The following is a 27033-nucleotide window of genomic DNA, read 5'->3' as shown; positions in this document are numbered from 1 at the left end:
CCCCCAAAACCCAGGAAAACAACCCCGTGGAAAACACAGCTTGGGACTGAGACTCTCCCCAGGCTCAGCTGAGCCCATTCCATGATTTTTTAGGTGGGGAGAAACGGGGATGAGGCCTCACCAAGCTTGGTTCTTGAGCTTCCTCAGCTCTTTCGTGGCCCAGGTCGCCAGGGTTTTCGTTTTGTTCGTCTTGGATCTCCTCCCTTCCGTTAGCAGTTCGTGGATCATGGGTCTGGCTTCTACTAATTTCAGAACATCCTTCCCAAAAGCTGTACACAAATCCCTGGGAACAAAAAAAAATTGGGAAAAAAACCCATGTGAGTGGTACGAAATGCTGGTCAGGGGGCTGATTTTGGGAAAATTGTGATTACAAATGAAATTAAAGAATGCTCTAGTTCTTGTCCAAAGGTTGGTTTCTCCATAATTCTCCTTAAATTCAGCAGGAGAAATGAAAACACCTCAACCTGGCTTCCTCTGTTCCCTAAGGATGAGGGTTGCTTTGGTTCTAAACTCCTGGGAAAATCCTAAATCTGGGATTTTTGTGATGATTTTCTCCCCTTCAGAATCTCTTCACACCTGGAGCCAACGACCCAAAGCCCAACCCCAAAACCTCAGGCAGGCAGGGAAAAAGGGCAGATTCCAGAATTTCAGCCTGGCTTCCTCTGTTCCCTAAGGATGAGGGGTTTTTTTTGGGTTCTGAACTCCTGAAAAATTCCTAAATCTGGGATTTTTGCGACGATTCCCTCCCCTGCGAAATCCCTTCACACCTGGAGCCAAACACCAAACTCCAGCCCCAAAACTGACCCCCAAATCCTCAGGCAGGCAGGGAAAAAGGGCAGAGGGCAGGATTTCTCCTGGGAGCAGCGGGGTGGGGAGGCCTCACCCGATGAGGCCGGCGGCGCAGGCCACCACGCCGTCCGTGTGATCCTCGTCCCCCGCGATGTGGTCGATGTAGGACAGGATAAATTCCACCCTGGGCTGCACCAGCATCACGTCAGCTGCGGGGAAAAGGCCTGCTCGGAGCTCTGGGAATGCTTGGGATGCTCCCAAAGAACAGCCGGGGTCCTCCCGCCGGGAGGGGAAGGGATCCCGCATTGTTGGGGATTGTTTGGGATTTGTGCCGTTTCCTGCCCCGAGGGTTTGTGGCAGCAGGGATGTGAGAAAACCAAAAGGAGGCTCAGGGGGAGCTCCTGGATCCCTGGAAATGTCCCAGGAATGTGGGGATGTGGCACTGGGAATGAACGGGGGGAAAAGGGGATTCAGGGGATTAAGGGGGAAAAAAGGAATTGAGGGAATTAACAGGAGAAAAGGGAGTTCAGTGAATTAAGGGGAAAAGAGGGAATTCAGGGAAAAAATGGGGAAAAAAAGGAATTCGTGGGGGAAAAGGGATTCAGGGGAGTAAGGGCAAAAAAGGAGACGTGGTTTGGAGGTGACACTGGATGATTTCAAAGGAAGGGAAGGAGCAGGGATGTGACAAGGATGTGACAAACCCAAAAGGAGGCCCAGGGAGGTCTGTATGGGATATTTGGGAATATTTCTCCACTGGAAGGGTTATAAATGTCCAAACCCAGGTGGATGTGACACTAGGGGATGTGGTTTGGAGGTGACACTGGATGATTTCAAAGGAAGGGAAGGAGCAGGGACGTGACAAGGATGTGACAGGAGGCCCGGGGAGGTCTGCATGGGACATTTGGGAACACCCAGGATTCCACCTGGAGGGGGCTGGCTTTCAGGACGGCTCCCAGGGGGATCCCCAGGGATGCCACTCACGGTGCACGTTCTCCTGGTCTCCCTTGAGCCCCTGGATGATGCCAGTGTAGGCCTCCAGGCAGCCCTCCCGCAGCTCGTTCAGGTAATCCACCATGTCGTAGTCGGACTGGGGACACACACAGGACACAGAGAGCCCTCAGCTTCAGCTCTCGCACTCTCCAGATCCCGTGCTGCCTTGGTGTGTGACTCTGAGCTTCACAGAGTGCTAGCAAGTTCTCCTCACAGCTCAGCCACACACAACAATCCTTTTCCAGCCCAAGAACCAAAGGCACCGCTGCGGCTTCAGGCCCACAAAGTATGAACAACAAAAAGGCCCAAAAAGTGTGAACCACAGCAAAAAGGCCCAAAAAGTGTGAACCACAGCAAACTGAGGGGAGCAATCTGCGAGGCTGGGACTGCACACCCTGCAGCTGGAACTGGACAATTAACCCCCACATGGAAATGGACCAAACGTTACAAAAGTGTGAAAACTCCTCTCTCTGAGTCCATCTTGGGCGTAACCTTAGCCAGGCTCTTGTACTGCCCGAGGAGTATCCTTGAAGCCTTTTAACAAATCCCTGCTTTATTCCTTTAACTCTGTCCAGCCCCTGCAGGCACCAAGGTGAGACCCTGGGAATGTCCCCTGGGGCTGGGGACAGCTCACCTTGTCCACCTGGGCCTGGGATGCCTGCTGGAGCGTGTTGAGCACCACGTCCAGGTACTTCTTGAACTCGCCGCCGATGGCCAGCGCGATGTCCCCGAACACCGAGAGGATCTGCGGCTTCACCGACCTGTGCACGTTCTCGTTCTGGGGAAAAAACATCCCAAAAAGGTCCTGGATCAGCGCGGGAAGGGGGAAAGGGAATGGCCTCAAGCTGCACCCCCCACACAACCCCCTGTTGTGTGAGGCGTTTCGGGATGTTTCTCCAGTGGAAGGGGGGTAAAATGTTGAAGCAAGTACAGCCAGGGGTTGGAAAATGCCTGGAAATGTCCCAGGAATGTGGGAGAGGGGAGGAAGGAAAAGGGAGGGAGGAATTCAGAAGGAAGAAAGGAATTTGGAATTCGGAAGGAATTCAACGGGAAGGGAGGAAGGGAGGGAGGAATTTGGAAGGAAGGAAGGGATTTGGAAGGAATCCAGGAAGGAAGGAATGAATTCAAGAATTCAGGAGGAGATTAAGAAGGAATTCAGGAAAGAATTCAGAAGGAATTCAGGGAGAGAGAGTGGGAGAGATGGAGAGTGGGAGAGAGGAAGGAATTCGGGGGAACTCAGGAATTGAAGAAGGAATTTATTCAGGAATCCAGCGAGCTGATAAAGGAGGCATTCCCCAGAACCCAAAGCCCTTGCCCCAGACATTCCCGGAGAATCCCTCCCACTTTTCCCGGGCTTCTCCCACCTCCCACTCCCCTGGGAAGAGTGAGCATCCAACTGTTACTCGGGAATCTCCCACTCACCCCCAGGTTCTCCAGGAGCAGCTGCATCACCTCGTCGCAGAAGGGGAGGATGTTGGACTGCAGGGCTCGGCACAGGTCCCCCACCAGCCCCACTGCTGACAGGCAGACCTGCAAGGCAGCGGGATCAGCCCTGGGATCTGGGATCAGCCCTGGGATCTGGGATCAGCTCCAGGGCTTGGGGTCAGCTCCGAGGATTTGGGATCAGCTCCGGGGATTTGGGATCAGCCCTGGGATCTGGGATCAGCTCCGGGGCTTGGGATCAGCTCCGGGGATTTGGGATCAGCCCTGGGATTTGGGATCAGCCCTGGGATTTGGGATCAGCTCCGGGATTTGGGATCAGCCCTGGGATCTGGGATCAGCTCCGGGGTTTGGGATCAGCTCCGGGGTTTGGGATCAGCCCTGGGGTTTGGGATCAGCTTCGGGATTTGAGATCAGCTCCGGGATTTGAGATCATTGCCTGGGATTTGGGATCATCCCCTGGGATCTGGGATCGTTCCCTGGGATTTGGGATTGTTTCCTGGGGATTTGGGATCGTTCCCTGGGGATCTGGGATCGTTCCCCGGGGATGTGGGGTCATCCCGATGCTCCAGAGGGATGGGAGGGTGATTAAATCCCCAGGACATCCAGGAGTGGCAGGGATTTGCGTTGGAAAAACATCCCTAAATATCAGTTTCAAAGAGGAAATCCCAGCCAGGATTTGGGCTGGAAAAAGAACTCCGAAATTCCCAGGGAGGCCATCAGGATTGATATTCCAAGGGGAAATCCCAGCCAGGATCTGGGCTGGGGAAAAAACCTCCAAACTCCCCTGGAGGGCACCAGGATTTGACATTCCAGGGGGAATTTGCTGCCTTATCCACAATTTTCCTTGGAAGTAACTAAGAAAACGTAAGAAACCAAAATTCCATGCTCCAAGGTGGTTTGGATTGGAGAATCCCGGGATTGTTTGGGTTGGAAGTGACCCCACTGGATGGGCAGGGACACCTTTCACTATCCCAAAACTCATCCAACCTGGCCCTGGAAAATTCCAGGGATGGGGCAGCCACCATTTCCCTGGAAAAGGGAGAAATGGGATCCACACCTGGTACTCAGCGTAGTTTTTCAGCCCAATCCCAAGGAAAGGCTTGAAGGCATCCATGTACTTCAGGAATTCTCCACCCAGGACTGTGCAGGGAGAACATTCCGGTGAGAAGGGAAATCCCAATTTGTGTCATTTGCTATGAACAACAAATCAGATATCCCCCAAATTCCACCCAAACCCAGTGAAAACCAACTCTCCTCTCGACAACTGAGAGCCGTGGAATCACCCAGGTCCTCCTGGACTGGACAAATTCCCAAATTCTTACTGGAAATAATAAGAAAATAGAGCAGAGCACAATTCCACATTCCAAGGTGGTTTAGAGTTTGGAATCCCAGGATTTCCTGGGATAAAAAGAACCTTAAAGTGACACCTTCCATTATGCCAAGCCCTGTCCAAGCTGGCCTTGGACACTTCAGCCATGTGAACACCCCCAGCCCTCCCGTACTGCCTTACACACATTTTTCCTTGGAAACAGTAGGAAAATACAAGAAACTAAAATTCCCTGCTCTAAGGTGGTTTGGATTCCAGAATCCCAGGGTTTCTTGGGTTGGAGGGGATGTCAAAGTGCCACCTTCCACCATGCCAGGCTGCTCCAGCCTCAGACCCTTCCATGGACGGAGCACCCCCACCTTCCCCTGCACCACAAATTACATTTCTCACCACTTTGCCCAAAATTCCTGGATCCAAGCCCATCCCAGCCCATTCCTGACCTTCCACCAGGGTGCTGACGGCCATCAGGGCGTCCTCCTGCACCCCCCCGGAGCCGGCCGTGCTCTGGAACATTCTGAGCAGCGACGCCATCACCACGTCCGAGATCTGCAGCGCGTCCTGGTGCTGCACCTTCCGCAGCACGTTCTGAGGGAAAAACCGTGGAAAACGGGCAAAACGCTTATCCTACAGGCAGAGCACTCCTACAGCCCTGGGTCTGCTCCTTCTGAGGGAAAAATCATGGAAAATGGGCAAAAATCACTGCTCATCCTACAGGTAGAGCGTTCCCACAGCCCTGGGTGCTGCACCTTCCGCAGCACGTTCTGAGGGAAAAACCGTGGAAAACGGGCAAAAATCACCGCTCATCCTACAGGTAAAGCACTCCTACAGCCCTGGGTCTGCTCCTTCTGAGGGAAAAATCATGGAAAATGGCAAAAAAAATCACTGCACATCTCAGCATTCCCACAGCCCAGGGAGCTGCACCTTCCTCAGCACGTTCTGAGGGAAAAATAATGGAAAAAGGGCAAAAATCACTGCTTATCCTACAGATAAAGCATTCCCACAGCCCCGAGAGCTTTGATAAGGATGAAAGAGCTGCTGTTTGAACCCTTTTGCTGCCAAAAAAATCTGCTTTTGTGGCTGCAAAGTCCTGCTCATTTGGCTGCATTCAGATTTTCCAGCTGAATTTCCCTTTCCTGCTGCATGGGCTGTTCTCAAAGCTTTGCCATTTGTAAGCTGGAATTAAAAGCGACCAGCCCAAATTTAGCCCACTAAAAAAACCATAATAATGAAATCCTTTTTTTTTTTTTTTTCTGTTGCAGCTGAGCTTGTAGGGGTTGAACCTGAGTTTAGCTTCTGAATTAAAGTTTAGAAATGCTGGAAGTAATTAAAATACAACGGTTTCCAGGAAAATAATAAAAAAAAATCCTTTATTTCCAGAAGGAAGTAGTGATTTAATGTTTAAGTTTTCACTCCACAAAGATGGACTTTGGCTGTTTATATAATTAAGACTTGATTTATGGAATTACAGGACGGTTTGGGTGGGAAGGGAGCTTAAAAATCCCCAAATTCCAGGGACAGGAACACATCCCACTAAACCAAGTTGTTCCTTCCAGGGATGGGACTTTCTCACTAAATTTTCAATATTAACAAATGTTTTTTCTTCTGCTGGATGTTCGTAATTGCATTTCCAGCAAAACAACAACAAAAAAAATTGGAAAAAACCCCATATATATATATTTTTTAAATACTGAAAAAAGTCCCTCTGCTGAGTTTCTCTTAGTGGTTTTTAAGCATTTGCTGCAACCGGGTAAAAAAATTCAGGTTCCGGTTCTGGGATAGTAAGAAAACACATTTAGAAAATAAAATTGGCATCTTAATTCCAGCTGGATTACACTCCCTAGGCAGAGATCAGTGCCCATCCTGTGAGATTCCAGGGTGAAAATTCTCCATAAAAACTCTAAGGACAGATGATTCCAATTTCTCATTACTTTATCCTAAATACTGAAAAAAGTCTCTCTGCTGAGTTTCTCTTAGTGGTTTTTATGCATTTGCTGCAACCGGGTAAAAAAAATTCAGGTTCCGGTTCTGGGATAGTAAGAAAACACATTTAGAAAATAAAATTGGCATCTTAATTCCAGCTGGATTACACTCCCTAGGCAGAGATCAGTGCCCATCCTGTGAGATTCCAGGGTGAAAATTCTCCATAAAAACTCTAAGGACAGATGATTCCAATTTCTCATTACTTTATCCTAAAACTGGAGAGTGAGAACAACCACAAAGCTTTTGAGGATGAAATGAAGGATTTCTCAAATCAACCTGGAGACCACCTGGGTTGCTCTGAGCTGGTTTTTGGGGGAAAAAATCCCTTTTTTGAGTGGTGTTTGCAACAGTAAACACTGCACTGGTGGCTCCTGCTCATCAGCAGATGTTTAATTGGGAATTCTGAGGACACTCAGAACATTTTAATTGCTGCCATTTGGAGCACCAAGCACGAGAGGCAGATGAGGGAATCAAAGCCTTGAGGGAATTTTTTTTTGTTGTCTGTGGGATTGTTGAGGCTGTAGCCAGCCCAAGAACCAATCTGACAGCACAGAGTCTTTTACAAAATCCCCAACAGCATTCTTTGAGTCATACTGCCCTGAATTTTGTCACTAGAGCACAACTTAGAGACTTCTGAACCTTGCATCACCTCCCACGTGTCAGCTGGGACCCAAAATCCACTCTTATTTATTCAATTATCAGCACCAGGAACTGAGGTTGCAGCTTCAGGGGCACAAAGACACCTCGAAAATCACTTTATTCCCACAAGAAAGCCAGGAGAGAGAATTTACCTGGAGAGTAGCACAGAGAAGGGACTGGAGGTCGTTGAACTGGATTCTGTCAGAGGTGCTCTGGATGTGAGACTGCAACAAGAACAAAATCCCACGTGTGAAGAGGCTGCCTGGGATCCTGGCAGCTCCAGGGAGAGCCAGGATGTACTTTAAATATTTGTTCTTTTCAGATTTCAGAGCAGAGGACTGTGAAGAAGCTGAATATAGAATCCCTGAGTGGTTTGGGACCTTACATCCCAAATGGGCAGGGACACCTCCCACCATCCCTGGATTTGGACACTCCCAGGGATCGAGTTTTAAATTTAAATTTTTAATTTTAAATCAAGATTTACCCACCTCCATTTGCAGCACTTGCTGGAGCCTCTCCATGATGACCAGGGTGGTTTTTTGGACAGCAGGATAACAGTCCTTGGCACTGTTTTTCACTATTTCCATCAGGGATTCATAGGCAGAACTCCTCAAGTTATTCTGGTGTCCATCAGGTCTGCAACAGAAGGAGGAAGATTTGCAGCTCCAAGTGCTTGGAAACAGGTTTTTTTTTAATTTTAGTAAACCAGCAACAGCTCCATTTGAGTGCTGTGACAAGCAGGAGCCACTTGAAAAGCCTTGAAATAAAGGGAATTTGTGAAGCCGCTTCTGGCAGTTTTCTTTTTAACGATTTTCAGTTTTTAAAATGGTTTTCAGTAGCTCCCACAAGGAGAGGGACAGAAGGAGGCTCAGGATTTGTGTCAGGTGAGCAGCACTTCAGAGCCCCTCCCCTGACACCCTGAGGGTGTGAAATTTGGGATTCAGGCACCTGGGATGATTGATGGGCTCCAGAGCCGTGAGCCAGACACTCCGCTCCTGGCTGGATGTAAATGAAGACAGGGAAGGAGTTCAAATTTTGAACTGGGACAAGGTTTTTAAGGAGAATCAGCAGCAAAACCAGCTCCATCAGACCATGGAGCTGATCCAGGAATGGAACCTGGAGCTGTCAGATTTATGTGACCTTCGAGCCACCATAAAATCTGAATTTTAGCCTTTTCCCTGCATTTGAGAGCAAAAAGTCTCATCTATTTGTGTTTCAGCTGGAATGGGAATGGGAGATTAAGTTGGTCCCTGGCTGTTCTGGGAGCACCTGGAGCTGATGGGAGGGATGGAACCCACACAAAAACCACCAGGAAAGGAACAAACAGGGATCCCTGATTATGTCCTGCTGCAATTCCTGATTATCCAGGGCCCTGCAGCCAGCGGGGCTGTCTTGTGGCTGCACAAAAAGGGCAGAGTCTTAAAAATGTGGAGTTAAACTGGAGATTTGAGGCAAAATGGGGGAGATGTGAGGGGAAAATGGGGGAGATGTGAGGGGGAAATGGGGGAGATGTGAGGGGGAAATGTGAGGGGAAATGGGGGAAATGTGAGGGGAAAATGGGGGAGATGTGAGGGGGAAATGTGAGGGGAAAATGGGGGAAGCATGAGGGGAAAATGTGAGGGGGAAATGGGGGAGAGTCAAAGGACAAGGGGGAAGGGACACTCCTGGACTTCCTAAATCCAGACACGGACAAAATTGTGAGAAATTATTCAGTGGGAAGAGCTGTTTTCCTGGGATTTGCATCCTCTATTCCTCTAGGGTTTTTTTAATACCAAATAAAGCCACGTTTTAATCCAACACCAAATCTGAGCTGCCAAGAACAGAGAACGTGGAGTGGGAAATAAATGAGAAAAGGCTTTTTGGAGAGGTTTTACCTGTCTGCAGTCTCCAGCAGCTTCTGCACTATCAGCTCAAAGGAGGAGGATAAGCAGTAGGTTGCTGGCTCTTCCTGATCATCAGCCACATCTGCAGCTTCATAGGCAGCTTCAGCAAGGCTGGAGAAGGCCTGGAACACAAAATACCAAAATATCCATTGGTTTTCCACCCTCTCATATCCAGAAATTCAGATTCCATCAGTTTTTGTTCAAAAAAAAAATATTTAAAAAATCAACTCCCAAAACCAAAAATAACCAAAAAACCAAAACAAAAAAACCCAAACAAATAAGAAAATTAATATATCAACCAATATAAATACAGAAAATTATGTAATAAAAACTATAAATATACAAATTGGTCTAGTTTTATACATTTAGATTTCATTTATATATTTTAATTTATATTTAATAAGACCCCAACAGGAGGGTGGAGCCAGGTGGAAGCCAGGCCTGCTTTAGGATAAATGGGAGAGATATGAGGGGACAATGTGGGAGATCTGTGAGGGGGAAACAGGGCAGATTTGTGAGGGGAAAATGGGGGAGATCCGTGAGGGAAAATGGGGAAATGTGAGGGGAAATGGGTGAGATTCATGAGTCCCAAAACCAAAAATAACAACCAAAAACCAAAACAAAAAATCCCAAACAAACAAGAAAATTAATATATCAACCAATATAAATACAGAAAATTATGTAATAAAAACTATAAATATACAAATTGGTCTAGTTTTATACATTTAGATTTCATTTATATATTTTAATTTATATTTAGTAAGACCCCAACAGGAGGGTGGAGCCAGGTGGAAGCCAGGCCTGCTTTAGGATAAATGGGAGAGATATGAGGGGACAATGTGGGAGATCTGTGAGGGGGAAACAGGGCAGATTTGTGAGGGGAAAATGGGGGAAATGTGAGGGGAAACGGGTGAGATCCGTGAGGGGAAAACATGGGAGATTCGTTTGGACAAGACCAAACAACCTCAAGGGATGTCCAGGCTGGACATTAAGGAAAATTCCCTCCTGGAAGAAGTCCCAGGCACCTGAGGAAGCCGCCAGGAGCAGGGCTGAGCTCCCAGCCCCCGACGTGCCCCCCGAACTCACGGACGAGCACCGAAGAGCCAACACAACTCAGAGCCGCTGCCGGCAGAACGCTCGGCCTCGGCGACACCAGAACCCCTCCAGACCCCACCGGAGCCGCCTTTCCCCGTGGATCTGAATTCCTGCGGGCCCGGGGGGCTCCTCACCCAGCAGACGTTGGTGGCCACCCTGGGCTCGGCGCTCAGCCCCTCCATCAGGCACTGCAGCAGCGGGGCCAGGTAGATGTCGTTGATGGCGGCCTCGGGCAGCATCTCGCAGATCCTGCCCACGGTCCAGGCTGTCGTGTCCCTGACCACCACGCTGGGGTCCTTCATCAGCTCTATCAACGTTGGCATGGCCTGGGAGCAGCCAGGAGAAACCAGGGGAGGAAGAAAAAAATCCTGCATTTGTCCCAGTGCTGTGCTTTATTTAGGATGTATTTTGTTTTATTTTGTATTAATGGTTCTATTCCCTAACGTAACCCCTTTGCCAAACACCTTCACCAAGGATGGTTTTACTCAGCATGCCCAAAGTGAAGGCAGCTTCTACATTCAATAAATAATTTGATATTAAATATAATTTTCACTCCTTCAAATGCATTTCTCCCCATATTCTTTCCTACTAGAGCCCCAAAGCAGATTTGAGGTAACATAATGTGGGTGCCAGGTTATGGATCAAATACAGGATTTGGATTTGAGATGTTCTCCTCCAATTAACCCCAGGATTTTGGGCTCTAAAAGCCTCCAAAACAGGTGACATCCTTCTGATTTTCTTTTAAATAAAAGCACACAGAAACCAGACATTCTCCTCCAAATAACCACAAGATTTTTAGCTCTAGCAGCCCCTAAACAAGGGATTTTAACCTCCAAAACCAGACTACACCCTCCTGATTTTCCTTAAACAAAAACCTCACTCAAACCAAACACCCCCCCCCGAGAAACCACAAGGTTTTTTGCTGCAAGCCCTGCCCAAAACGGACCTGTATGACTAAAGGTTTGAGCTGGTTGGGCTCGGGCCCCTCCAGGATGCAGCCGAAGGCCATGACGGCCGCGTCGCGGTACCTCCAGTCGGGGTTCTTGATGTGCTCCTTGATGAAGGGCAGCACGTGGGGGACGATGTCGTCCTCGCAGCACGTGGCCAGCAGCATCAGGCACACCCCTGCCGCCTTGCAGGGGTTCCAGTCGTCGTCGTCGTCGTTCTCGTCCTGCAAAGGAACGTCCCCGGCTGATGGCCCGAATTTTAACTTTTGGGTTTTTTCCTTTGGTTTGTGGGTCTGAGATTCGTATTCAGGGCTGGTAAGGTCTCTTCATGGAGCAGGGAGATAAAATAATTCCTTTTACAGCTTGGGACCAAGGACAACCACACCAGTTATGAGAGCATATTGTGTCTGGAAACCACAAATCTTGGGAAGCACAGCTCCAATAAATCCCTGCAAGTGTTTAACAGGGGGTAAATGAACCCAGGCCTCAAAAACCCCAAGGACTGGAGCCCACATGAGGCAGGGGCTATGGAAGAGTGGGTTAAAATCCCAAATATTCCAAACAGCAATACAGGGAATCACCAAATCCCTCTGGAAACCACCAATCCTGGGATGTGATGCGGGGAAAAGGAGGCAAGTCCCAGTCTCAGCCCAAAAATTGCTGCATCACTGGCTCAGAGTGGTGCATGAAAGCTCATCACAGACCAGGCACCACACCTCCTGAGGCACTTTTGGGATCCCAAAGGGACCAGAGGAATCCAAACCCCCATTCCCAAAGGAGCCAGGGGGGCAGGAAGAGCTCCTGGGCTGCAGTTCCCCCAGGGAATGTGGCACTCACCTGTTTTGTTAAGGTCTGGGTTAGAATAGGGACCAAATATTGCAGTGCCCCCTTGGCATAGAACTTGCTGGTGTGCTCTGGGGGCCGTCCTTGCTCTGCTGCCTGGAGGGAAGAAAAAGAGGTGAAAAGTTCACTTCCATCAGTATTTTTATCTGTTTCTATATAATTTTTTTCAGCATTAAGAGGCTGAATGATCAACCCCAGGAGACATAAATTCCCTCTTACCCCCTGCTCCTCCCCAACAGGAACTCTGAGTTACCTCAAGGGCACTTTGCACCGAGTTAAATGTTCCAAAACCCACTTTAAATATTCCAAAACCCACTTTAAATATTCCAAAATCCACTTTAATTCCTCGTGCCTCCTCACAGGGCACAATCATCCCCATTTTCACTTGGCTGTCAGGTGTAATTACCAAGTGACCCCGAGGTGAAGGAGCAAAAGGTTGGGAGCAAATAAACCCCACCCCACTGCTGCTGCCTGTCCTTTTATCCTTGATTTTTTTTATTTTTTGGGAATGCAAGCATAAATACAGATTTAGCTGCTTTTAAAAAATGGATGTGATTCATGCAGAGCCCTTCAAAGTTTCAGCTGTTATTGATCTCCACAGATAATTTCTGCAAACAGCATCTGCATGCAGAACAAATTCCCCAAATTCCTCTCCAGCCCCAGCCATTCCACAGGATAATTGCTTTTATTTCATCTAGGATTCTAGGTTTGACTCATAAATCATGGATTTTTATGGAACGTGAACCATGTTTTGGAAGAAAAACCCCATCATGGCCGTGGCAGACCCCAAAATTTTGGACATTATTTCATTAACCCCATGGAGTATTTCCAGAAAAAAAACATGGGAGAGCCCTGTGACAGGAGCTGCATGTGGATTTAGGGGGAAATAGGGAGTAAGAAAGGCAAAATTGGGTTATCTGAACAAATTACACCAGGCTGGAGAGGGCTGGGATCCAGCTGGGATGGTGGGAGGTGTCCCTGCCCATGGCTGGGAATGGATGGGATTTCAGGTCCTTCCAACCCAAACCACCCCAGGATTTTGGGATTAACAGGAATTCCAAATGCAGAGCCAGCTAAAAATCCCCAGTTTACCTGGGGGAGCAGAACCTGGGCCAGCACCAAGCGAGGAGTAAAAACTCCTCCCAAAGGAGGAGCTCAAAACTCCAAATGAAGAACTAAAAGCTCCCAGAAGGAGGAGCCAAAATCTCTCCGAGGACTTTTCACTTGGGGCTGTGAGCCCAAAACCAGCCAGGAATTGCTCCATTTCCCTGGAAGGGCAGGGGGAGCTCCTGGGGTGCCCAAGGCAGGAATGGCAGCATTCCCAGAATGACCAAAGCCAGGAATTGCCAGGGATGGCCAAAGCCAGGAATGGCAGCATTCCAGGGATGGCTAAAGCCAGGAATGGCATTCCCAGGGTCCCCAAAGCCAGGAATTGCATTCCAGGGATGGCCAAAGCCAGGAATTGCAGCATTCCGGGGTGCCCAAAGCCAGGAATGCCAATCCCAGGGTGCCCAGGCAGGAATGCCACCCCCAGGGTGCCCAGACAGGAATGGCATCCCCAGGGTACCCAGAGCCAGAAATGCCATCCCCAGGGTGCCCAGAGCCAGGAATGCCAATCCCAGGGTGCCCAGGCAGGAATGCCATCCCCAGGGTGCCCAAGGCAGGAATGGCATCCCCAGGGTGCCCAAGGCAGCAGTGGCACCATCCCCAGGGTGCCCAGAGCCAGGAATGGCACCATCCCCAGGGTGCCCAGGCAGGAATGCCAATCCCAGGGTGCCCAAAGCCAGGAATGCCACCCCCAGGATGCCCAGGCAGGAATGCCATCCCCAGGGTGCCCAGGCAGCAGGAGCACCATTCCCAGGATGCCCAGGCAGGAATGGCACCCCCAGGGTGCCCAGAGCCAGGAATGCCAATCCCAGGGTGCCCAAAGCCAGGAATGCCAATCCCAGGGTGCCCAGGCAGGAATGCCACCCCCAGGGTGCCCAGGCAGGAATGCCACCCCCAGGGTGCCCAGGCAGGAATGCCAATCCCAGGATGCCCAGCCAGGAATGGCACCCCCAGGGTGCCCAGAGCCAGGAATGCCATCCCCAGGGTGCCCAGAGCCAGGAATGGCACCCCCAGGGTGCCCAAAGCCAGGAATGGCACCCCCAGGGTGCCCAGAGCCAGGAGTGCTGCCGGGCCAGCCCACCTCGGAGGCCTCGATGGCCAGGTCCATCTCCTCGTCGCACACGTTGGACCAGAACTCGATGCCCTGCAGCGCCACCTCGTCGATGTCGCTCTTCATGGCCTCGATGGTGATCTGCGGGCACACAGAGGGGCTCGGGACGCATCCCCCGAACCACCCGGCTCCCAGCTGATCCCAAATAACCGCACTTCCCCCCGTCCCATCACCTCAAACTGAGCTTTTGTCCCATCTGGGATCGCCAGGATGGGCTTTTAGGGATTTTTTAGGGAGTGGGATTTCCCAAAGGAAAATCAGGAATGGAAGTTTTTAAAGAGATGGCATTCGGAGAAATGAAAATGGAAAATATAAATGGAAATTGAGGGAGATTTGGGAAATAAATATGAGAAATATCAATATAATACAGAGAGAGCAGAGAAACAAATATGAGAAATATAAGTAAGGGAAAATCAGAGAAATAAATACAAAAAATACAAATATAAGTAAGGGAAAATCAGAGAAATAAATACAAAAAATAGAAATATAAATAAGGGAAAATCAGAGAAATAAATACAAAAAATAGAAATATAAATAAGGCAAAAGCAGAGAAATAAATATGAGAAATACAAATATAAACAAAGGAAAATCACAGAAATAAACGTGAGAAATACCAATGCAAATAGAGAGAGAGCAGAGAAATAAATATGAGAAAGAAAAATGGGGGAAACCACAGAAATATAAATATAAATAGAGGAAAATCAGGAAAATAAATATCAGTATAAACACAGGGAGATCAGCCAAAAAAAGTGCGAAACATAAATTCAAGTGGGGAGAAATCAGAAATAAAGCTGAGAAATAAAAGTACAAATGGGGGGAAATACAAGAAGAGGAAAACCTGATAAATAATTATTACTATAAAAAGAGAGAAATAAATTTCAATAAAAACATAGGGAGAAAAGCTAAAAATATGAGAAAAATAAATACAAACAGGGGAAAATCAGAGGCATAAATGCAAGAATTAGAAATAAATTTTATTTATTATAAATAAATAATTTTTCTATATTAATCTATTTAATATATTACTGACCCATCATTAACATACAATATTAACTAACAAATGTATAAATATTATTATAGTAATATATTACTTTACTATAGACATATCAATACATTATTATATATTAATTATAAATGAATAAATGACTTTATAAATAACTATAACATTATTTTGGAAATGAAATCTGAACCACTCACAGCAAAGAGGGCAGGCCCCATGTAGGTCTCCATATATTGATAATAAAGGGACATTATCTTCACCAGGTTCTGTAAGGCAGCCACTCGTACCTGGGGCACAGAAAAACCCCCAATTTCACACCACTTTCTTATTTTTAATGCATTTTTGGCAGGCAGAGACTCCCCAGGAAGGGAATTCTCAATTTACTCACCCTTGTGTCTGGACACTGTGTGGCTTCACAGACTACTTGCATAATAAAGTGCCTTTCAGACTGAGAAAAAGAGAAATAAAAGGATATTAAAAGGAGTTTAAAGAAGAATTGAAGCTTGCAAAGGCTTCCCAGGGAGGGTGAATTCAGTCTGGACCAGCACAGGGCACCACTCCCTGCTCCATTTTAAACCATTTTTTCCCAAAAATGGGAATATTTTCCCCCCGAAATGGGAGTATTTCCCCCCCCAAATTGGAGTGGGATTTTTTTCCCCCAAATTGAAGTGTTTTTTCCCCCCCAAACTGGGAATCCAAAACTTCCATTTCAAGGCTGTCCAAAATAAAGACACAGCAGAACTTCAGAATTAAAATCCTGCTGGTGCCTGAATTATTTCAGCAATTTCTTAACAAAAAAAAAGGGAAAAAGAAAGGGGAAAAAAAGGAAATAAAAGGGAAAAAAAAAGGGGAAAAAAAGGAAATAAAAGGGAAAAAAAAGGAAATAAAAGAAAGAAAAAAAAAAGGAATAAGAGGTGCCAGCTGCCCTCCTGATCCAAGTCTCAGAGTGCACAGGATTTTTCCATCAAAACTCAGCGTGGTGCATGAACCCTCATCACTGACCGTGGATCAGCAGCTCCCCTGCAAGCCCACCCCCAGATTTTGGGGTCTTTTCTGGCTTTTTCTCACCTCTTTGTCGAAGTTTGCTTTGGTGAATTCCAAAGAGTTCAGGAGTGCGTTGGTAGCTGCAAGCTTCACATTGTTGCTGGGCTCCTCCTTTCTCATTCCCTGGATTATGGCAGTCAGGATTTCATTGGAGGTTCTGTAAGGCAGCCACTCGTACCTGGGGCACAGAAAAACCCCCAATTTCACACAACTTTCTTATTTTTAATGCATTTTTGGCAGGCAGAGACTCCCCAGGAAGGGAATTCTCAATTTACTCACCCTTGTGTCTGGACACTGTGTGGCTTCACAGACTACTTGCATAATAAAGTGCCTTTCAGACTGAGAAAAAGAGAAATAAAAGGATATTAAAAGGAGTTTAAAGAAGAATTGAAGCTTGCAAAGGCTTCCCAGGGAGGGTGAATTCAGTCTGGACCAGCACAGGGCACCACTCCCTGCTCCATTTTAAACCATTTTTTCCCAAAAATGGGAATATTTTCCCCCCCAAAATTGGAGTGGGATTTTTTTCCCCAAAATTGAAGTGTTTTTTCCCCCCAAACTGGGAATCCAAAACTTCCATTTCAAGGCTGTCCAAAATAAAGACACAGCAGAACTTCAGAATTAAAATCCTGCTGGTGCCTGAATTATTTCAGCAATTTCTTAACAAAAAAAAAGGGAAAAAGAAAGGGGAAAAAAAGGAAATAAAAGGGAAAATGCCAAATAAATCCCACTGCAAAAAAAAAGGAATAAGAGGTGCCAGCTGCCCTCCTGATCCAAGTCTCAGAGTGCACAGGATTTTTCCATCAAAACTCAGCGTGGTGCATGAACCCTCATCACTGACCGTGGATCAGCAGCTCCCCTGCAAGCCCACCCCCAGATTTTGGGGTCTTTTCTGGCTTTTTCTCACCTCTTTGTCGAAGTTTGCTTTGGTGAATTCCAAAGAGTTCAGGAGTGCGTTGGTAGCTGCAAGCTTCACATTGTTGCTGGGCTCCTCCTTTCTCATTCCCTGGATTATGGCAGTCAGGATTTCATTGGATTTGTCCTGGAGCTGCTCTGGATCCTGAAAAAAAATTAAAAAAAAACCTGGATAAAGTTATGTATGATTTAAATAGATTTTTAAGTTTTATTTATGATTTAAATAGATTTTTAAAAAATATTATTTAAATAGATTTTTCCATGTTTTCAAGCAGTAGGATCTAAAGATAAAAAGGGATTTTTTGGCCAGAATTTACAAATGAAAGTTCTGGAAAATTTCAGGACAAACCAGGAAATCCAAGGAATTCCTGCAGCACCTGGGATGGGAAGGAGAAGCCTGAACTGAGCACAAATCCTCCAGAAAACCCAGTGAAAAATGCCAAATAAATCCCACTGCAGCAGATATGAACCCACAAACTCCTGGATTTGTCTTCATTCATAAAAAGATAAAAAATGTTGATTTCCAAATAATTTATGGATTGGGCAGAGACTTGGAGTTGTAAGTTTTCCCATTTTTTTCAGACACAGAACAGAAACTGCAGTGCCTGAACCTGCAGCAAGGCCAGGAAATGTTAAACAATTAAATCTTTAAATATTAAATAACTGTGAAACCCCCAAGGTTTGAAGAATGAAGTTGTGAACAAGCACTAAAAACTCAATTTTAATCCATGGTACACCCAGCTGATGGATCTGAGATTCCCAAACTCTGTCACCTCTGTTAAACTCCAAGGAGGGATTTTAAATATAAATATTTCAATGAGCAAATTCGGCCAAAAAATCCACAAAAAAAGGAGGAAAAATCCTCCACAATTCCAGGGATTTGTCACAACCAGATTTCCTTTTATTTTGTTCTTCTCCTCAGTGAAACCAAGCCCTTGAAAACAAAATCCAGATAAAAGCCACAAACACAGGATTTCTGCTCCTGCATCTCTGCACTGAGATTCCAGCAGGGAATCAAATCCCAAAAAAGCAGCTCCCAATCCCATTTTTCAGTGGCAGGTCAGAGTTTCCCAAGAAATTCACAGCAAATTTTGCAAATTCCTGGTAAATGCAACGGACACTTTATGGAAGTTGCCTCAAAGAGCGAAATATTCCCTCAAAAAGCTAAATATTCCCTCAAAAAGCAAAATACTCCCTCAAAAAGCAAAATACTCCCTCAAAAAGCAAAATATTCCCTCAAAAACCAAAATATTCCCTCAAAGACCAAAATATTCCCTCAAAAAGTGGAATGTTCCCATATAAAGGGAACGTTCCTTCAAAAAGTGAAATATTCCCTCAAAAAGGGGAATGTTCCCTCAAAAAGTGAAATATTCCCACATAAAGGGGAATGCTCCCTCAAAAAGTGAAATATTCCCTCAAAAAGTGAAATATTCCCTGAAAAAGGGGAATGTTCCCTCCAAAGGCAGATTTCCTGACCCAGCCCCAGAAGGGCTGCCCTGGCAGAGGGAATTCGGGAGGATCCAGGGCTGGTCCCTGTTTTCCCTGGGATGAGGAGCTGAGCTGAGCTTTTCCCTCAGCCCCGCAGGGACACGGAGCCTCCGAATTCCCTTCAGGAACGGTGACCTGGATCGGGGGTGGGAAAGGAGGCCAGGCCTTCCAGGAACCTGCCTGGAGCTGCCAGCAGGGGGAAAAGTCTCCTGGAAATCAGGGAATCCCTCCCGAGCAGTAAAAATCTCCTGGAAATCAGGAATTCCTTAAGGTTGGGAAAGCTCTCCAGGAGCATCAAAGTTTCCTGGGAATCCTTGAGGTCAGGAGAGTTCTCCAGGATAATTTTCAAGTCTCCTGGAAGTTAGGAACTGAGGTCAGGAAAGCCCTCCAGGATCATTAAATTCTCCTGGAAGTCAGGGAATCCCCTCCAGGGTCATAAAAATCTCCAGGAAATCAGGAATTCCTTAAGGCTGGGAAAGCCCAAGACCATAAAATTCTCCTGGGAACCCTTCAAAAACAAAAAATCCAACTTAAAAGCCCCAGTCCAAAATCCAACCAAAACAGTCCAACCTAAAGAATGCAATCCTAAACCCAACCCAACAAATCCAAAAAACTTCAACCCAAAAACCCCAACCCAAAGAATCCAAGCCAAAGAATCCAAAAACAGACAGTGAAAGAACGAATCCAACCCAAAACTGAACTCAAAGATTCCAAACCAAAACCCAATTATAACCCAAATAAAAAAATCCAAAACTCCAACCCAAAACCCAACCCAAAGAATCCAAGCCAAAACCCAACCCAAAAAATCCAAAAGACTTCAACCCAAGAACCAACCCAACCCATATGCAACACAAAGAATCCAACCCAAAATGCAAAAAACTCCAACCCAAAGAATCCAAAAAACTCCAACCCAAAACCCAACCCTAAGAACTCAGCAAACCCAACCCAACCCAACCCAACCCAACAAACCCAACCCAACCCCGGCACATCTCCAACCCGTCCGACGTCGTGCTGCAGACCCACACCTCGGAACCCACCCAGCCCAAAACCCAACCCAAAGAACCCAGCAAACCAACCCAAAACCCAACCCAAAGAACCCAAAAAACTTCAACCCAAGAACGAATCCAACCCAAAACTGAACTCAAAGATTCCAAACCAAAACCCAATTATAACCCAAATAAAAAAATCCAAAACTCCAACCCAAAACCCAACCCAAAGAATCCAAGCCAAAACCCAACCCAAAAAATCCAAAAGACTTCAACCCAAGAACCAACCCAACCCACATGCAACACAAAGAATCCAACCCAAAATGCAAAAAACTCCAACCCAAAGAATCCAAAAAACTCCAACCCAAAACCCAACCCTAAGAACTCAGCAAACCCAACCCAACCCAACAAACCCAACCCAACCCAACAAACCCAACCCAACCCAACAAACCCAACCCAACCCCCGCACAACCCTAACAAAAAAATCCAAAACTCCAACCCAAAAACCAACCCAAAGAATCCAAGCCAAAACCCAACCCAAAAAATCCAAAAGACTTCAACCCAAGAACCAACCCAACCCACATGCAACACAAAGAATCCAACCCAAAATGCAAAAAACTCCAACCCAAAGAATCCAAAAAACTCCAACCCAAAACCCAACCCTAAGAACTCAGCAAACCCAACCCAACCCAACCCAACCCAACAAACCCAACCCAACAAACCCAACCCAATCCTGGCACGTCTCCGACCCGTCCCATGCCACGCTACAGACCCACACCTGGGAACCCTTCCAACCCAAAACCCAACCCAAAGAACCCAGCAAACCCAACCCAACCCAACAACCCCAACCCAACAAACCCAACCCAACCCAACAAACCCAACCCAACCCCGGCACATCTCCAACCCGTCCGACGTCGTGCTGCAGACCCACACCTCGGAACCCACCCAGCCCAAAACCCAACCCAAAGAACCCAGCAAACCAACCCAAAACCCAACCCAAAGAACCCAGCAAACCAACCCAAAAACCCAGCAAACCAACCCAAAAAACCCAGCAAACCAAACCAAAACCCAACCCAAAGAACCCAGCAAACCAACCCAAAACCCAACCCAAAGAACCCAGCAAACCCAACCCAAAACCCAACCCAACGAACCCAACCCAACGAACCCAACCCAAGGAACCCAACCCAAGGAACCCAACCCAAGGAACCCAACAAACCCAACCCAAGGAACCCAACCCAACGAACCCAACAAACCCAACCCAAGGAACCCAAGCCATCCCACGCCGCGCACCCCGAGCCCGCGGTGCCGCACTCACGATGTCCTGGCAGATGTAGCCGATGGCCTCGAGCGTGGACTCCTTCATGTGCTCGGTGCTGTGCTGGTTGGTGACGTTGGCCACCAGCTGCGGGATCAGCTCCGGCCACTGGTTCATGGGGATCTCGGCGCAGGCGATGCCGGCCACGCACTGCGACGCCGAGCTGGGCCGGTACGTCTCCGTGCCCAGCGTCTGCAGCACCTGCACGGCCAGAGGGGCTCAGCAGAGCACCCCAGGGACCCCAACCCAGCTCTCCCCAGAAATCCCTTGGGCTCCTCTGCAAAATCCGCACTGTGGATGCGAAGAGTCCAGCCGGGATTTCTGGGTCTCCCATGGTAAAGGGATGTGGGAAAGGTTGAACAAATCGGGGTTGAGTTCACCCCAAAAAGCAAATTTTTTAATGCCAAAATCATCTGGGTGATTTTGCTGGGTATTGGGATTGATCAGGGAGATTTTTGGTGGTGGACTTTGGGAACTTTTCCTTAAAAAATGGGAGGGAGTGGGATAGATTTTTTCAGCTTTTCCTCTTATACACTAATTAAATTTTCTTTAACAAACAGAGAGAGCAGCTTGCACTTTCCCATCATCTGTAGTTATACACCAGTAACTTTCTCAAAAAACGGAGGGACATGGGATGAATTTTTTTCCGTATTCCCAGTTATACACCAATAACTTTAAAAAAAAAAACAGACAGTGAAATGCTTTTTTTTGATAATTTCCACTTGAACACCAATAATATTTTCTACAAAAAATAGAGGAAGGGATTTGCATTTTTCCAGCATTTTTGGTTACACACCAATAAAACTGTCTTTAAAAAACAAAGAGATGAGGATTAATTTTTTCAGCATTTCCAGTTACACATCAACATTTCCTCTAACAACTGGAGGGACTGGGATGCATTTTATCAGCATTTCCAGTCCCACACCTTCCTTTTCCAAGTTTCCACCTAAATGCTGGATTTTTGATGTTGAGAACAGCAACAAACTGTTCAATTCCAGAGCACAAGGACAGCTCCTGGTGCCAGTACAATTCCATGGAAATAAAGGATCCAAGGTGCCCCATCATCTCCCAGCCAGATTCACCCCTGCCGCGGCAGCCCCCGATCCCTGCAAGGTGCAGGGCAGGCTGGGCTGGGCTTGGAGCACCCTGGGAGAGGGAAAGGTGGGCATGGATGGAAGTGAAGGTTCTCCCAAGCCAGACAGTTCTGGGATTATTGACAGAGATTCTATTAACACACAAAAAATAAATATAAAGCTCAGGGCCGAGCTGAATCAGTCACTGAGCACTGCACAAATCCCAGCACCATTTTTTGCTCCCATCAGCCAAAAAAAAAAAAAAAACAACAAATCACTGAGCCACCACTTCTGTCCCTGCAGGCTCTGAAATCCAGCTGGCACAGGGCAAAAAGCACCCTCAGGAAAACACATGAATTTTTATTAATTTTCTATCTGGAATTTGTATTTTTTCCCCATTTTCCACTTTTAAAACTTCCTGGGCCTCATGTGAACGTTGTTCAGAGTCAGTTCAAAGGTGCTGATGGGGATTGGAGAGCACTTGGGGAAGCTCTTCCTCAAAAAGGGAAGAAAAATCTTCCTCAAAAAGCATTTCCTGCAGAAAAATCAATGCCCAGCCCAGCTGCAGGGGAAACCATGGAATCCTGGAATGGTTTGGGTGGGAAGGACCTGAAATCCCACCCAGGGCCAGGGCCAGGGCCAGCTCCCACTGTCCCAGGCTCCAAAGCCCAGGCTCCAGCCTGGCCTGGGGCACTGCCAGGGATCCAGGGGCAGCCCCAGCTGCTCTGGGAAATCTCTGCAGGCTTTTACACCTTCACTGCCAAAACTTCTTCCTTCCAGCTCACCCAAACCAACCCTCTTCCACTTTAGAACCACCCTCCCCTGTCCCACCACACCCTTCCCCCAACCCCAGAACCTCCTGAGCTGGAAGGGACCCACAGGGATCACCCAGCCCAGCTCCCTTCCTGGGCCTCATGTGAACGTTGTTCAGAGTCAGTTCAAAGGTGCTGATGGGGATTGGAGAGCACTTGGGGAAGCTCTTCCTCAAAAAGGGAAGAAAAATCTTCCTCAAAAAGCATTTCCTGCAGAAAAATCAATGCCCAGCCCAGCTGCAGGGGAAACCATGGAATCCTGGAATAGTTTGGGTGGGAAGGACCTGAAATCCCACCCAGGGCCAGGGCCAGGGCCAGCTCCCACTGTCCCAGGCTCCAAAGCCCAGGCTCCAGCCTGGCCTGGGGCACTGCCAGGGATCCAGGGGCAGCCCCAGCTGCTCTGGGAAATCTCTGCAGGCTTTTACACCTTCACTGCCAAAACTTCTTCCTTCCAGCTCACCCAAACCAACCCTCTTCCACTTTAGAACCACCCTCCCCTGTCCCACCACACCCTTCCCCCAACCCCAGAACCTCCTGAGCTGGAAGGGACCCACAGGGATCACCCAGCCCAGCTCCCATCCCTGCAGGACACCCCAAAATCCACCCCGGGCACCCCTGGCAGCGCTGCCCAAACATTCCTGCAGCTCTGCAGGGTTTGGGATCACGGCCCCTCCACGGGAGCTGTGCCAGTGCCCCAACACCTCTGGGGGAAACCCCAAAATCCATCCCAAAACTCCTGCAGCTCTGGGATCACAGCCACTCCACGGGGAGCTGTGCCAGTGCCCCAACACCTCTGGGGGAAACCCCAAAATCCAACTCAACAAATCCAACCTCAAATTCCCGGAGCTCTGGCGGCTTTGGGATCACCACCATTCCGCAGGGAGCTGTGCCAGCACTCAACCAACTTTTGGGGGAAGATGTTTGTCCAAATTCCACCCCAAAACTCATCCAGATGAAACCAACTCCCAGAACCGAGCAGCTGCTGCTGCTGCAGGGACCAGGAGAATCCCTTTCAGGTGGAAAACCACGGACGATGCTGCCCACCGAGCCCTGCCAAGGTGGAAACCGGGGGAAGAGGAGGAGGAAGCCCAGCACTTACGAAGTTCTTGACCTCCCTGCGGGCGTTGGCGTCGATGGCGAGCCATCTCTGCTGGTACTGGGCCTTGATGTCGGGGTCCTTGGAGGTCAGCGAGTTCTTGATCTGCAGCCCCGCGGCCACGCGCGCGACCTGGCTGTTCCCGGGGTTGGCCAGCACTTTGGACAGTTCCACCAGGAAGGTCGGCTGGGGAGACAGCGGGGTCAGCCCCGGTGTCCCCAGGGCCGGCCCCGAGCCCCCCGAGCCCCCCCGGCCGGATCTGTGCCCAGATTAGGGCTAAGCTCCTCGCGGGAAGTGCCGCAAGCTCCGCGCCTCTGCCGCCGGTGGGATTTCTTTAGAGCTGACACCGGAGCCCAGTTACCTTCCCTGCTCCTGCCTGCCCTGAGAATTCCTTTAATTCAATGGATTTATGGGTCAGAAAACGGATTTTCTGGGTGGGAATTAAGGAGGAGTTCCCTGCTCGTGGTTTCGGTGATTCCACACCCGAACTGGGGCTGGGAAAAGGTGGAATCTCTGATTCCCGACATTCCGAACTCTCTGCTGATCACAGTGATGAATAACGCCTCAAAATGAGGATTAACCCCTCAAAATGAGGATTAACCCCCCAAAATGAGGATTAACCCCCCAAAACGAGGATTAACCCCCCCAAAATGATAATTAACCCCTCAAAATGAGGATCAACCCCCCAAAACGAGGATCAACCTCCCCAAAATGATAATTAACCCCTCAAAATGAGGATCACAACCCCCCAAAAAACACCTGAGTGCACACAAAACCCCCTGGCACTGGTGCCACTCCCTTTGCTAAAACCTTTCATTTTTAAACCTTTTCTTCTTTCAAACCTTTTTATAATTTCTTCACATTTCAGAGGCTTCCCTGCAGTCAAGTCTCAGCAGAGAAGTTTTATTTTTTCCTGAATATTTTTCCTCAAAAGCTTTTTGCCTGCTCAGAAAAGACTTCCTAGAAAATAGTGGGAGCAGATGCATTGCTTTCCAAACCTTTTTACACCAATTAAAAATGCGATTTTCCTAAAAATCTTCTACTTTTTACAATAAACCCATTTCTAAAATCTCTTAAGAAATCTTAAAACACATCTTTAAAAAAAAATACTTAAACAATCCCAAATTACAAAGACTTTGGGGCAACAAAATCCCATTTTTAGAACTAACCCAACATTCAAAAGTTGAACAAACTCCAGTGCCTCGGACTCCAGGTTTTCAATGCTCAAGTCCAGCTCTTGAGATAAAATTGATTTTAGTTGTTCCATCTCAAACTCTTCAAAATTCAAAGTGAAGAATTTGGGGTCAAAAAATGGGGGAAAACTTAAAGGGATGGGTGTGAGGCATTAGAAATATTCTAAATTTAATGCAATAGAATTAACCCTACAGACAGACCCCACTAAACCATTTCAAACTGAATTTTAAACTCTGATTTTATACTAGGGAGGAAGCAGCCAGAATTAGTTCACAGAACAGCCCAGAAGTGTTGGTGCCACCTTGGACAAGGAAACTCGTGAAATTCACAGTGCAGAAGCATCTTTGGGTTTCCCACCCAAAAGTTAGCAACAAAATTTGTCTTTTCATTAGGTTTTGGGGTAAATTCAGCTAAAAAAAAATGAGCAGCATCACAAGAAACCTCCCAGATCTGAGAGATGAAGCGAAGGCAGATGTGCCTGACCTGGCTCCCACCCGCAGGGGTGTCCCTGAACAGCTCAGGTAAAGAGGGAGAAATCAGCCAAAAGGGGCTGAATTAACCAAAAGGGGCTAAGTCGGGGTGAAGAGGAGGAGGAGGGAGGTGAGGAAGAGCAGGAGGCTCCAGCAGGAACTGGGAATGCTCCCAAACCCCGGGGGCTCTCCTGGGAAAGGCTCTTCCCACCCAGGGACCACATCCTGTGGTGGGGACAGGCCTGAATTCCACATCCTCATCCTCCTGCTTCATCCCCACCCTCATCCTCCTCCAGCACTCAGCCTGGACCATTCCATGTCCCCATCCCACACAAATCCCTGGTGCCAGCCCCAGCTCTGCTCTCACCCAGCCCTGCCTCTCACAAAGCAAAGCAAAAATGAAAGCTTGCAGTAATCCCACAGGGCAGAGAGGAAAAATGAAACCTTGGAAAATCCACATTTCCCCAGCTCTTCCCAGCACCTGGAAATCAGGACCACGAGCAGCTCCTGCCCATCACCCCAAAATCCCTCAGACCACAGAGCCCTGGAGCTCCGGGCTCAGCTGGGGGCTCCTGACACTCTCCCAGCACCAACCCAGAGGATTTTCCCTCAAAACTGAGGTTCAGCACAAAGGCTGCATCAGTGCTGATCCCGAGGGGGGCTCAGCCTCCTCCCAAGAGCACAAACCCAGAACCTCCGTGCCTTTCCCCGCCAGGGCAGGAAGTGCTGCGGGGTGACAGCTGCCAGTTTTGGGGGTGGTAACGGGGCTGTGACAAGGACAGCACCGAGACACCGGGAGCCAGCACCCCCAGTGCTCCCCACGCTGCAGGGACCAGCCAGAGCTGCAGCCCCACACCTTGACTAAGCAAAAACCCTTCTCGAGCAGCAGCAGCCTCAAACCCCCGCTCCAGCACGGCCACTGCACCCGGGGCTCTGGGCTTTTTGTTCCCCCTTTCTTTTCTGTTTTCAGACTTCTTTTCTTCCTCAAGTGTAAGGTCCTCGGGGGGTGCAAGTCCCCCTGCCCAGCAGAACCTCCCCTCCCCAGCAGACGCCCCTGAGCTCCTCCCCAGACCCCCGAAGCTCCGATCCCGCCCGGCCGGGGGCTCCAGGGGATGCGGTGTCCCGGTGCACCGGCAGCAGGACCGGACAGGGGTCCCGAGGGCACTGCAATGGGGCAGCAGGGCTGGCCGGGGGTCCCACAGGCAGCAGGACCGGACACTAGAACCGGGCAGCAGGGCTGGGCAGGGATCCCGCGGACAGCAGGCTGGGAGAGGGTCCCGTAGGAGCGGGCGTTAGAACGGGCCGGGGGTCCCGCGCCCGCTAGGGCCGGGCGGTAGGAGCGGGCAGTCGGACTGGGCGGGGGTGCGGCGGGCACTAGGAGCGAGCAGGGGTCCCGCGGGCGCTGGGAGCGGCCGGCGGGCCCGGCCGGGGGTCCTCGCGGGCAGCCGGGCTTTAGGACCGGGCGGCGCCCGGGGCCGCGATGGCCGCG

At 48.5% G+C, this 27033-nt stretch overlaps 1 protein-coding gene across 2 annotated transcripts in view; it reads right to left on the bottom strand.

Moving 5' to 3' along the window:
* Positions 1-27033, bottom strand: part of KPNB1 (karyopherin subunit beta 1) — a 31950-nt gene that overhangs the window by 3795 nt on the left and 1122 nt on the right. The window contains exons 2-21 of one of the 2 annotated variants that reach the window (XM_041473853.1): positions 23884-24066; positions 20900-21100; positions 17223-17255; positions 16223-16342; positions 15543-15602; positions 15352-15441; positions 14125-14235; positions 11931-12032; positions 11093-11317; positions 10281-10472; positions 9043-9173; positions 7657-7804; positions 7321-7392; positions 4990-5134; positions 4280-4362; positions 3202-3309; positions 2414-2557; positions 1771-1876; positions 884-998; positions 122-283 (exon numbers count right to left, since the gene is read on the bottom strand). In XM_041473853.1, coding sequence (XP_041329787.1) covers positions 122-283; positions 884-998; positions 1771-1876; positions 2414-2557; positions 3202-3309; positions 4280-4362; positions 4990-5134; positions 7321-7392; positions 7657-7804; positions 9043-9173; positions 10281-10472; positions 11093-11317; positions 11931-12032; positions 14125-14235; positions 15352-15441; positions 15543-15602; positions 16223-16342; positions 17223-17255; positions 20900-21016 — 2264 coding nt within the window. In that variant the 5' untranslated portion in view covers positions 21017-21100; positions 23884-24066. Of the gene's footprint in view, positions 1-117; positions 284-883; positions 999-1770; positions 1877-2413; positions 2558-3201; positions 3310-4279; positions 4363-4989; positions 5135-7320; positions 7393-7656; positions 7805-9042; positions 9174-10280; positions 10473-11092; positions 11318-11930; positions 12033-14124; positions 14236-15351; positions 15442-15542; positions 15603-16222; positions 16343-16477; positions 16538-17102; positions 17256-20899; positions 21101-23883; positions 24067-27033 lie in introns of those variants that run through there. The other variant, XM_041473854.1, reaches the window with a different exon arrangement.

Source organism: Pyrgilauda ruficollis, unplaced genomic scaffold, assembly GCF_017590135.1.
Source record: "Pyrgilauda ruficollis isolate IOZ18807 unplaced genomic scaffold, ASM1759013v1 scaffold304, whole genome shotgun sequence".
Taxonomy (NCBI): Eukaryota; Metazoa; Chordata; class Aves; order Passeriformes; family Passeridae; genus Pyrgilauda; species Pyrgilauda ruficollis.
The sequence above is the reverse complement of the archived record's forward strand: the minus strand, read 5'-3'. Positions and strand labels throughout refer to the sequence as shown.